General features: G+C 31.5%; 1 protein-coding gene across 1 annotated transcript in view; it reads right to left on the reverse strand.

Annotated features, from left to right (window-relative positions):
• Positions 1-13845, reverse strand: part of LOC139528858 (uncharacterized) — a 34503-nt gene that overhangs the window by 5725 nt on the left and 14933 nt on the right. Inside the window, exons 5-6 of the mRNA XM_071325072.1 lie at positions 1770-2322; positions 321-347 (exon numbers count right to left, since the gene is read on the reverse strand). Of these exons, the coding sequence (XP_071181173.1) occupies positions 321-347; positions 1770-2322 (580 nt within the window). The remainder of the gene's footprint in view (positions 1-320; positions 348-1769; positions 2323-13845) is intronic.

The raw sequence follows: 13845 nt of genomic DNA on the forward strand, positions 1-13845 counted from the left end.
AGAAATAAAATAAAATCATCATTTCTAGTCGATATGCACATCTACATAGAACTGAACAAACATTTCTTACATAATTAATATGTCAATATGTGGCAAGCACATATCTGTTAGTTTGTTTATACTAATGGGTTGTTTATTCTGCATGTGGTATATCAGTCTATTAATTATTTTAATGTATACATTTCTAGTTAACAAATTAAGTAATTGTGCTCAAATACCAATATCACAAGCAAACTTGACCTTTGTAATATTTCTAAATTTTGCAAAACATTAAATATGTTTCATATATTCTTAGGGATTAAGAAACAATAAATAATTACCCATAAGTCTTTTTTGTTTACTTTTATCTGGAAAATAGAAAACAGTTATATATAGGCCTTTATATTACCTACATAGTATAGGATAATGGTCAGTTAAAAAGCTACCTACATATTGTTCTGTCTATCTTAAATACAACATATAAATGAATACCATATTCATATTCTCAACTATTTCTTAACTACTACAGTAACTTAAATTTACTTTGTCTGAAAATTTGTACCAAAGACAGAATATATCAAAAGAATATGCAATCACACAAGTAAACAGAGATTGTCATTGAAAAAAATGAAAAAAGACCAAAAGCAATGAACAGACATATAATAAATATAAAACACAACACAGAAAACTAAAGACATACAAAAAATCCCAACAAAAACCTGAGGATCTCAGGTGCTCTGGATTTGGAAGCAAATTCTGAAACACATGTGGCACCTGTCTTTTTGTTCATGCTAGTACGATTTCGGTGAAAAAGTATAATTTAGTTTCTGGTGACAATAATTTTAATATATCTGTCATCAACTGAGAAAAAGATATTCCATAAAGGTCAACAAAATCATGATGGTTCATTGGATTGACTTCAACGTCATCACATTGAACCCTTGGTGTAGTTATTTCATACCGAAATCATAGTGAAAGTATAATTGACCTTAGCCATACCTTTTTAGTTGGGTTAGCTTTCGTCATTCATTTCTATAATCAATTATTACAGCCTGCCCCCACTGGACGATGAGGAAGAGGAGATGTATAATGTTCCTCTTCCAGTGGGGAACAATTCAACAGAGGGGACAACACATCACTTACCCTGCTTCTTTCCCTTAACAACTTTAAATCTTGATTGTGAATAAACATTTGACAAATCATAGGTTTCTTACACAGAAAATAAAGTTGGTAAAAGAACTGAAAAAATTAAAATAGGACTTTTACCTATTTTGGTCCAATATCCAAAACCTGAATACACAGTTAGATTCAGCATATCACAGAACCAAAAGAATTTTCATTGTTGAAGAAATCAAACAAAGTTTAATCTTTAAACCTCTGAACCTCAATGTGGACCAACTTGATAAAAAGGTTTTTAAAATTCAAAATCAAAATACACACTTTAAAATAAAATCAGCATCTGAAAGAACTCTAAAATACTGATCATTTCAAAAACAGGCCAAAAATCCAAATACAAAAGTAAACCCTATTGGCCCATGTTTACTAAACTGTAAGGATCTTAACCCCCTCAAATCAATCCCAACCATCCTTATTTGGTAAAGCACTTTGTTACAACTTTTAATAGCAATCCATAGACTTTTACTCAAGTTCTTGTCCATGTTGTCAAGAAACCAGTATTTGGACCTTTATTTCTAAGCCGTTGACAATGACCCCCTTAATCAATCCCAACCTTCCATTTGAAATTTGGAACATGAACCTTAAACAACACCTTAGTACTGAACCAATCTTACCTGATTTGTCATCAGTATGATAATAAGTTTTCTTCATTTTGTCAATCTCTTTTACACAATCTGCCATCTGCTCATCATGCTCTACCAACTTGTCATCAATTTCCTTAAACTTTTTATCATATGTGCATTCAAGACTGCCAAATTGATTTGTCAGGATATCAACCAGGTTTTGTTTGTCCATCATCTTTTCTTTAATCCCCTTTAGGGTTTCTTCTTTCTTTTCTATTTCTCTCTTGCATGCTTCAATGTCCTCTGTGCATCTATCTAAAGTTTCTTTATATTCCGAAAGTTCAGTACTAAGTTTCGATGTCTCAGTTTCTCCTTTCTGAAGAGAACTATTAAGTTGATTAACTTGTTGTTCTTTTGTGATCCTGTGATTTTCTAGATCATTGATCATCTTGATGTGATTCTCTTGTGATAAATGCAGGTTATGAACATCTTTTTCACAGTTTCCTAAGACGTTTAACATATCTATAAGGGATCTGTCCAAGACAATATGTTGTGCAGACTGTGCCTCATTCAACATTGGTGGTCCACCTAGACGTCCAATAGCCTACATAAATTGATAATCAACATAAAAGGCACATCACAAACTGGTATAACTATTAATTTAAAAGCATTGTTATTTACTGTTTGTACAAAGTTTGTATTCCATTCTACCGGTAGGTAAAAAGAACAACGGAAACAACAAAAAGTATAATCATAATAATAATAACCAGGTGCTCCGCAGGGCGCAGCTTTATACGACCGCAGAGGTCGAACCCTGAACAGTTGGGGCAAGTATGGACAAAACATTCTAGCGTGTTACAGCTCTGAATTTGGATTGTGATAAAATTTTTGACATTACATGGTTTTTTTTTACACAAAACAAATGTCAAGATTTTACAAATTTTACAATTAAAGATTTCTTCTTCAAACTTTTTAAATCTAAAATTAAATAGTTGACACAGCATAGGTTTCTGACACAGAATGAATGTGGTCTAATGAACTTAAAAGTTTGTTTTTGCCTTTTAGCAATTCACTATGCTGTTTAATATTAATCCTCTCAAAAAAAATGTTTGAAGAAATTTTCTTTTTATTTATGAAATCTGATATGAGAAAAATTTAAACCCCCCCCCCCCCCCCCCCCCCCCCCCCCCCCTTTTTTTTCACATCCCCGTTTCTCTTTTTCCAAAACTGATATCAATTCAAATTTCTAATGGAGTTTGCAACAATAACTACTCTTTTAAATACATCATAAAATTTTAAAATGTAAAATAAAGTGCTTGTTATCACTGAATGGTAAAGATTGGTTGGTAGTAAAAGTGAATATACATTGTTTATTGTATAAAACAATAAAAAAAACTTCATCAGCAACATTTTTATATTGGCAAATTTCCAATGAAGTTATTTACATAAAGTTATTGGCAAATAAAAATAGAAAATGACATCATAGTCATGTCTGGCAAATGTCCAACATACATTATCTAAAAACATTTTAGATAAGATAAGGAAATTAAATAGTTGACACAGCATAGGTTTCTGACACAGAATGAATGAGTTCTAATGAACTTAAAATTTTTGTTTTCTCTTAGAGCAATTCACTATGCTGTTGAATATTAATCCTCTCAAAAAAATGTTTGAAGAAATTTTCTTTTTTATTTATGAAATTTCAAATGAGAAAAATTGAACCCAATTTTTTTAATCACATCCCCCTTTCCCTTATTCAAAAACTAATCTCAATTAAAATTTCTAATGGAGTTTGCAACAATAACTACTCATTTAAATACATCATAAAATATTAAGATGTAAAAAAACTGCTTGTTATCACTGAATGGTAAAGATTATTTTAATTTATCAGTTGGTAGTAAAAAGTGAACATACATTGTATATAACAAAGATTTAAGTTGATTCTGGACAAAGAAAGATAACCCCTATTTAAAAAAAATCTTGCTATTGCACAATATTTTGCAATTAGATATTTCTTGCTTACTATTCTGGACAAAGAAAGATAACTCTAATTAAAAAAAAATTTGCTATTTCACAATATTGTGCAATTAGAAATTTCTTGCCATTGCGCAATACTGTGCAATTGAAAAGACTTGCTATTGCACAATACTTAATATAATAATTTTAGATCCTGATTTGGACCAACTTGAAAACTGGGCCCATCATAAAAAATCTAAGTACATTTTTGGATTCAGCATATCAAAGAACCCCAAGATTTTAATTTTTGTTAAAATCAGACTAAGTTTAATTTTGGACCCTTTGGACTTTAGTGTAGACCAATTTGAAAACAGGACCAAAAATGAAGAATCTACATACACAGTTAGATTTGGTATATCAAAGAACCCCATTTATTCAATTTTTGATGAAATCAAACAAAGTTTAATTTTGGACCCCGATTTGGACCAACTTGAAAACTGGGCCAATAATCAAGAATCTAAGTACATTTTTAGATTCAGCATATCAAAGAACCTAACTGATTCATTTTTTGTCAAAATCAAACTAAGTTTAATTTTGGACCCTTTGGACCTTAATGTAGACCAATTTGAAAACGGGACCAAAAGTTAAGAATCTACATACACAGTCATGACAGTTAGATTCCACATATCAAAGAACCCCAATTATTCAATTTTGATGAAATCAAACAAAGTTTAATTTTGGACCCTTTGGGCCCCTTATTCTGTTGGGAACAAAACTCCCAAAATCAATACCAACCTTCCTTTTATGGTCATAAACCTTGTGTTTAAATTTCATAGATTTCTATTTACTTATACTAACGTTATGGTGCGAAAACCAAGAAAAATGCTTATTTGGGTCCCTTTTTGGCCCCTAATTCCTAAACTGTTGGGACCTAAACTCCCAAAATCAATACCAACCTTCCTTTTGTAGTCATTAACATTGTGTTTAAATTTCATTGATTTCTATTTACTTAAACTAAAGTTATTGTGCGAAAACCAAGAATAATGCTTATTTGGGCCCTTTTTTGGCCCCTAATTCCTAAACTGTTGAAACCAAAACTCCCAAAATCAATCCCAACCGTTCTTTTGTGGTCATAAACCTTGTGTCAAAATTTCATAGATTTCTATTAACTTAAACTAAAGTTATAGTGCGAAAACCAAGCAAATGCTTATTTGGGCCCTTTTTGGCCCCTAATTCCTAAAATGTTGGGACCAAAACTCCCAAAATCAATACCAACCTTCCTTTTGTGGTCATAAACCTTGTGTTAAAATTTCATAGATTTCCATTCACTTTTACTAAAGTTAGAGTGCGAAAACTAAAAGTATTCGGACGACGACGACGACGACGACGACAACGACGACGCCGACGCCAACGTGATAGCAATATACGACGAAAAATTTTTCAAATTTTGCGGTCATATAATAAATTCTTTATTTAACGAAGGTAACTCATTTAACATACAATTGTTAATCTCACACAAGGCCTTCACACATTTAAATGAATAATTCATATAACAATCAATGCACATAGAACAATAATCAATAGATATGTACACACTTACAAATATATATATACACAAGCATGAAAACAGACTGTAGAACTAGCATGGCAAGAATGTCCTAAAAAAAGTTTGTCTAGTCATTTTGTTATATGATAAAGAGATTACCACATTTCATCTTAAAGCTTTCTACACATGTATATGTCTTAAATCCTTTATATCATTTGGCAAATTATTCCAAATGATTAGACCAGAATATTGAAAAGTATTCAGACTTTGGCCTTGGTATATGAAGATGTCCAGATGTTGTTGACCTAAGAGAATAACTATATAGATCACTGCATGCAGTAAATTTACTTGTAAGATAATCTTGCGCTAGTCCATTCATACATTTAAACATTAAAAAAGACAACACTAACAACAGATCAAAATCATTGGTTGAATTGTTAAAGTACAACCAAAACTATCAAATTGAAGGTTTTAAAAGTATGTTACTATAACAATTCAAATTTAGATTTAATCAAAATGAAGATTTTTGGGAATGTGTTGTTAAATTTCAGATTATAATGTTGAACATTTGTTAATCCTAGCAATATATATATTATATATTTATACTGCAATCAGCTATTTTACTATACAGATTAAGCTATACGTATAAACGTTAGCTTTATACGTCAATGACCTCAACTAACCTATAAGCCCAACCTTCTTACCGGAACTACTATATTTCATCAACAACGTCACGTCACAACCATGACAACGTGTAGTAACAATGGTCAAACTTTTATAAATTTAAACTTGTTATGTCAAATTGGTAATTTATATACCATGTTTATTTTAAAAGTGTTATTAATTAAGTTGATTTTTCCTTTCTAATTCCTTTTAAAAAATGTTAATGTCCTACCGCCTGGACTACGGTCATAGGGAAATACCCCAAAATGGTACCCCAAGAGGGAAATTCCAAACACTTATTTTTTTAACAATATTTGTTACATATTTTTTTTAATTTTTTTAATTTTTTAATTTTTTATTGATTTCAGTATAAAAACAATATACGTATAGCGTCTTGAAATATGAAATTTATTTGTATTCAACACGAAACAGGGGAAATGCTCGGTAGAACCTTGCATTTCCGCCGTTTCTAAGCCTCATACCAAAAAAAATCATATTTCAAGACACTATACGTATATTAGCTAAATATATGTCAGATCTTTCCTTAGTTGCAACATGCATGAACATCTCAACTGTGCATTTGACTGTAAATTTCAGTGAACAAAAAAATATAACATTACCAGATGCTCCGCAGGGCGCAGCTTTATACGACCGCAGAGCTTGAACCCTGAACGGTTGGGGCAAGTATGGACACAACATTCAAGCTGGATTCAGCTTTAAATTTGAATTGTGATTAAATAGTTGACACAGCATAGGTTTCTGACACAGAATGAATGTGGTCTAATGAATTTAAAATTTTGTTTTGCCTTTGAGCAATTCACTATGCTGTTGAATATTAATCCTCTCAAAAAAACGTTTGAAGAAATTTTCTTTTTATTTATGAAATATGAAATGAGAAAAATTGAACCCCAACCCCCAATTTTTTTTTCACATCCCCCTTTCCCTTATTCCGAAACTGATCTCAATTCAAATTTCTAATGGAGTTTGCAACAATAACTACTCATTTAAATACATCATAAAATATTAAAATGTAAAAAAGTGCTTGTTATCAATGAAAGGTAAAGATTGTTTTAATTTATCAGTTGGTAGTAAAAGTGAATAATTTTATGCATTGTATATTGTATAAAACAATGATTTAAGTTGATTCAACTACTATTCTGGACAAAGAAAGATAACTCTAATTGAAAATTTAATTTCTTGCTATTGCACAATACTTAATATAATAATTTTGGATCCTGATTTGGACCAACTTGAAAACTGGGCCCATAATCAAAAATCTAAGTACATGTTAAGATTCAGCATATCAAAGAAGCCCAAGAATTCAATTTTTGTTAAAAACAAACTTAGTTTAATTTTGGGCCCTTTGGACTTTAATGTAGACCAATTTGAAAATGGGACCAAAAATTAAGAATTTACATACACAGTTAGATTTGGCATATCAAAGAACCCCGATTATTCAATTTTTGATGAAATCAAACAAAGTTTAATTTTGGACCCCGATTTGGACCAACTTGAAAACTGGGCCAATAATCAAAAATCTAAGTACACTTTTATCAAATAAAAAGGCTGCATACCCATTACTATGGATAGACCAGAAGTTGCATGCTCTTGCAAGGGCCAAATTATTCTATTCCCTTGAATTAGTTAGTGGTTAATGGCAGATAGAATTTGATGATCGAAGTAAAGAGAAGAGTGTTTTACAACCAACTGGTGTCTTTACAAGTTTAATGTCATGATATTTGGTCTCTGTGGAGCACCAAGAACTTTTCAGAGACAGATTGAAACAGTTCTGAGGGATAATAGTGGAACTCGGGTTTAATTTACCTCGATGAATTTATCATCTTTAGTCACATGTTTGATGAACATTTAGTCAGACTTAAGGAGGTATTCAAAAGAATTTGAAGAGGAAACTTTACCTTATAACTGTCACCTTTTAAAGTGAAGAATTAATTTTTTGGGTCATGCTATTTTGGAAAAAAGAATTGAACTCAATGTAGCAAACATCAAAGCCATTAAAGACTGGAACATCCCTCAAAATCTGCAACAGAGGTTCAGCAGTTTTTAGGCTTCATGTCGTATCATAGAAGATTTGTAGAAAAATTTCAGATATTACATCACCCTTGTATAAGTTGACTCAATTACATACACATTTTATTTGGAATAATTGATACAAAGATGCATTTATGGAGTTGAAGAGGAGACTAAAGACAGCACCTATTTTTGCTTTTTTGCGCAATGACTGTTAGTTCATAGCTGATTATAATATGAGTGATTTTTGGAATAGGCGCTGTCCATCACAGATCCAGAATGAAAAGGAAGTTAAAAGAGCTTATTTGACAGTCAGGGGCATTACTTAAACAAGTAACAATTAAAATTACCTATACAAGTAATGTTGAAAACGAGGCTATTTTAAATATAACTTATATGAGTAACTTTTCTGAATAATATTTTTATAGGTGTCCAATAATACAGATTTTACTAACTTTAACAAATTTTCACAGTCATCTGGTTATTTTTCCCATGAAATATAAAATCAAATTCTTCTGAAACACTAATTAACTTTCTGACGCACTTATCTTTCATACCAACGCTTCTTGGTCAAAGATTAGTCACTTGGGACTATTAAATTATCATTTTCCTCCAAATTCTTGAAGGTAGACTGATATAAATAGATAGATACTTGAGAATTAATGAAGACTTGAAGTTATTTATAATTTGTAATCAAAATCAATCACATATGTTCCTAAAATAAATGTAATTACTAATTTTTTTCAAAAATGTATAAAATAACTTACTCAAATCATATTTTTGTCATTATTTTTAAATTAACCCTTTATTTCTATACTCCTCTCAAATCGAATAAATTCTTTGTTTTATGATATACAGTGATGTAAAAATTCATGAAAACTACATTTAGTCTATGTTTCTATTAAAAATTAAAATAACTCTATTAAGTAATTTTATTATTTTTAGAAACAAAAATTACTTATATAAGTAACTTAAAAAAATAACTTGTTGGACATTGAGCAAGTCGGAAGGGAAAGTTCTACTGTTCTACAAGCATAAGTGTTTTTTTATTAACAATAACTTAACTTCATTAATATCTGTATGGCAAGAAAAGAGCACAAAACACTGAAATGGTTTGTCTCTATTAAGTAACCGGAAGGACAGACTGCTTGTTGGAGATATCAGAGTATGAATTTTCTATGGAACACAGAGTAGGTAAACGTCACAGCATCACAGCAATGTGGAAGGAATGTCTAAAATATCTTGCCACCAGAATGGTAGTGATGGTAATAATACTGCTACTTGTGCTGTATAAAGGCCATTTTGTTTTTTAAATAATAATTCGATGAAAAGACAACAAGAATTAGTGAAAAGGAATGATACGTCAGATGGTTCTGGAAAAGCTCTAGAATACATCATCAACGTTAAGAGACCAGTCACATAATAGTTCCCACAAAGCACAACAAGAACAAGACAAGGTTAGATTGATTGATTGTTTGATTGATTGATTGATTGTCAATGTTATAATGCCTCTTTTAAGTGCCAATTTTAGGACTGTTTTGTTGAGGAAAATTTTAATTATTGGAGGAAGCCACTGACCTTGGATAGGAAAACTGACAATCTAAGTCTATGAAGATTGGAGTGCACCCGCACAAGCAGGGTTCGAACTAAGAACAGCAGTATTGACTGGCTATTGATTGCAGTAGTAGAACTACTTAGACCACTTGGCCACCAAGGCCTATGGGACATTTGAAATTTGAAATAGACCACTAGAATTCCTTGAAGTTGAATGGAAAAGACATATGTGGTGTAAATTGTCAATGAAATATTGAATATTAGATAAGTAGATACAAAGAAAGAAGGACATAAATTGAAGATGATAGTACCATGAAAATTAGTTAATGAAATACTGTACAACCTTCATACAAGCCCTATTGTATTTGTTCTGATTATTATTAAGTCTTTCCACTTTTCTGTGGAAAGACCTATTGCAAAATAAAATTGAGAATGGAAATGAGGAATGTGCCTAAGAGACAACAACCCGACAACAGAGCAGACAACAACAGAAGGTCACCAACAGATCTTCAATGTAACAAGAAATTCCTGCACCCAGAGGCGTCCTTCAGCTGGCCCTAAACAAATATATACTATATGACTTGGGACAGGCGCAAAAATACGGCGGGGTTAAACATGTTTGTGAGATCTCAACCCTCCCCCTATACCTCTGTTCTGATTATTAGTTATCTACCTATTCACTGTCTATCATCAGAGTGCATCTCCTTCGTAACAAAAAAAGATATCGACAAAATTCTTTTTACAAATTGTTGGTTACATCCTCAGAAATTTTTGGCTTATTTGAATCACAGTGATTCGATGAAATTTTATGGGAGTAATCTACCTTTACAAAATAAATTTGTCATGTTTGTGTTTTCAACTCATCAACTATTAACCATATAATCCTAGAATGTTTTTATTTGAGGCCCCTAGGTCCTAACTTTAACCAGATGATCCGCAGGGCGCAGCTTTATACGACCGCAGAGGTAGAACCCTGAACGGTTGGGGCAAGTATGGACACAACACTCAAGCTGGATTCAGCTCTAAATTTGGATTGTGATTAAATAGTTGACACAGCATAGGTTTCTGACACAGAATGAATGTGGTCTAATGAAGTTAAAATATTTTTTTTACCTTTGAGCAATTCACTATGCTGTTAAATATTAATCCTCTGAAAAAATGTTTGTGAAGAAATTTTCTTTTTATTTATGAAATCTAAAATGAGAAAAATTTAACCCCAACCGCCCCATTTTTTTCACATCCCCCTTTCCCTTTTCCAAAACTGATCTCAATTCAAATTTCTAATGGAGTTTGCAACAATAACTACTCATTTAAATACATCATAAAATATTAAAATGTAAAATAAAGTGCTTGTTATCAACGAATGGTAAAGATTGTTTTAATTTATCAGTTGGTAGTACAAGTGAATATACATTGTATATTGTATAAAACATTGATTTAAGTTGATTCAACTACTATTCTGGACAAAGAAAGATAACTCCAATTGAAAATATCTTGCTATTGCACAATATTGTGCAATTAGATATTTCTTGCTATTGCACAATACTGTGCAATTGAAAATATTTGCTATTGCACAATAATGTGTAATTGAAGATTTCTTGCTATTGCGCAATACTGTGCAATTGAAAACTTCTTGCTACTGCACAATACTGTACAATTGAAGATTTCTTGCTATTGCTGAATACTGTGCAATTTAAAATTTCTTGCTATTGCACAATACATAATATAATAATTTTGGATCCTGATATGAACCAACTTGAAAACTGGGCCCATAATCAAAAATCTAAGTACATGTTTAGATTCAACATATCAAAAAAGCCCAAGAATTCAATTTTTGTTAAAATCAAACTTAGTTTAATTTTGGACCCTTTGGACTTTAATGTAGACCAATTTGAAAACGGGACCAAAAATTAAGAATCCACATACACAGTTAGTTTTGCCATATCAAAGAACCCCAATTATTCAATTTTTGATGAAATCAAACAAAGTTCAATTTTGGACCCTTTGGGCCTCCTTTTCTTAAACTGTTGGGACCAAAACCCCCAAAATCAAACCCAACCTTCCTTTTATGGTCATAAACGTTGTGTTTAAATTTCATAGATTTCTATTTACTTATACTAAAGTTATGGTGCGAAAACCAAAAAAAATGCTTATTTGGGTCCCTTTTTGGCCTCTAATCCCTTAACTGTTGTGACCTCAACTCCCAAAATCAATCCCAACGTTCCTTTTCTGGTCGTTAACCTTGTGTCAAAATTTCATAGATTTCTATTTACTTAAACTAAAGTTATAGTGCGAAAACCAAGAAAATGCTTATTTGGGCCCTTTTTGGCCCCTCATTCCTAAAATGTTGGGACCAAAACTTCCAAAATCAATCCCAACCTACCTTTTGTGGTCATAAACCTTGTGTTAAAATTTCATCGATTTCTATTCACTTTTATTCAAGTTAGAGTGCGAAAACTAAAAGTATTTGGATGAAGACGACAACGCAGACGACGACTCCAACGTGATACCAATATACGACAGAAAATTTTCAATTTTTGCGGTCGTATAAAAATCAAGTCAAGGTCTAAAATCAAGGTCAAGTTCTAAATTTTGACTTTTCCTTGTTTTGAGATTTTCTCCGACAGTTTTTAAGATATACATTAAAGAACAAGAGCAAAATGTTTGCTTCATTGTAATGAAGTTACGTAACATTTAGTCTGATACAATTTAATGGCATCTTATAGGAGTTAGTGCCCCTGAAATGTCTTGATATGAGGTTATTTGATTATAACTTCAAATAAATTCATTATAAAGCCATATGACCTTGTACAAAAGGTAAGGTGACATATGACCTTGAAAAATGACAACCGGAGGTGACCTTGAGAAAACCGGAAGTAACTATTTTTGCATTTTTTCATATCAAAGTAATCAGAATCCATATATTTTGTAATCTTAAATTATTTACTTATCACTTAAGACTGGAAGTGACTTTCCGTAAACCGGAAGTGATCAATTATATCCCAGTTTACAGGCAAAAGTATACAGAAACTATATATTTTTGGAATCAGTGTGAAAGAAGCTATCATATGAGACCGGAAATGACATTCATTTCACTGGAAGTAGCATATTATATCCCTTATTTCACTCAAAAGTATAATTAAACCATTGTTTATTGCATCGGTCTGAAGAAACTAGCTTCTTTTCAAAATTTCTTTAATGTGGAAAGACTTCAATGGTTTTCTGAACAAATGGTTTTTAATTATTATTTTTTTTTTAATTTTTCTTTTCTTCCTCCAAATTTTGTTCTTTCAATAAATGTTTGTTTCGCAATATGTCGCTTAAATATTTCTCATATTGTATCGTATAGTTTATGCACTTATAAATTTCAACCTGTTAAGCCGAACCATTTTCTTTGTAAGAGTTATCTCCCTATTCACTGTTTATCATCAGAGTGCATCTCCTTTGCAGCAAAAAAAGATATCAACAAAATTCTTTTTAAAAATTGTTCGTTACATCCTCAGGAATTTTTGGCTAATTTGGATCTAAGCGGTTCGATTAAATCTTATAGGAGTTATCTACCTTTACAAAATAAATTTGTTGGTTTGTGTTTTCAACTCATCAACTATTAACCATATAACCCTAGAATGTTTTTATTTGAGGCCCTTCAAGGTCCTCTTTCATTTAGAATTATGCGTAAAGTGATATAACTCATTAACCATACATATTAAAGACCTAGGGTCTTTTGATTCGAGGTCCTTGGTTTGTGACCTTGAAATTGAGGTCAAGGTCATAGGTTAATAGGACTTTCTAGATTTTGACCTTTGCTCTAAATTCATATTTATACATCATAAAGCCATAGGAACTGACATTTAATACTGATTTTTAATATTTAATTATCAAAATAGATCATTACTGGTGGAAAGACCTGCAATTGTTCTCTGAACAATTGCTTTTTAATTGGAGATTATTTCTCTAAGTGGGCAGAGATCTCTCTATGATCAGCAAGTATGTTGAAGAATATCAACGAGACTGAGATGAAAGCCTACAAAAAGTGTTGATGAGGTATAGAACTAATGAACATGAATCAACAAAGTTTTTAAGGGAACAGATTTATTATGATAATTGGGGATTATTTCTCTAAGTGGTCAGAGGCAGTGTCTTTCCTTTTAAAGAATCACACAGCTACTGTGATGGCTGAAATTCTCATTGCTCAAATTATAAGTAGATTTGGTGCACCATTCCAATTGCATAGTGACCAGGAGCCTGAATTTGAGTCTCTACTGATAACAGAATTATTTAAGTAACTAGGAATTGATAAAACCAGGACTACTACTTACCACCCTAAATCAGACGGTAAAGTTAAGAGATTCAATAGAACACTGCTCTCTATAATCACCA

Source organism: Mytilus edulis, chromosome 6 (assembly GCF_963676685.1).
Source record: "Mytilus edulis chromosome 6, xbMytEdul2.2, whole genome shotgun sequence".
In the NCBI taxonomy this organism is placed as follows: Eukaryota; Metazoa; Mollusca; class Bivalvia; order Mytilida; family Mytilidae; genus Mytilus; species Mytilus edulis.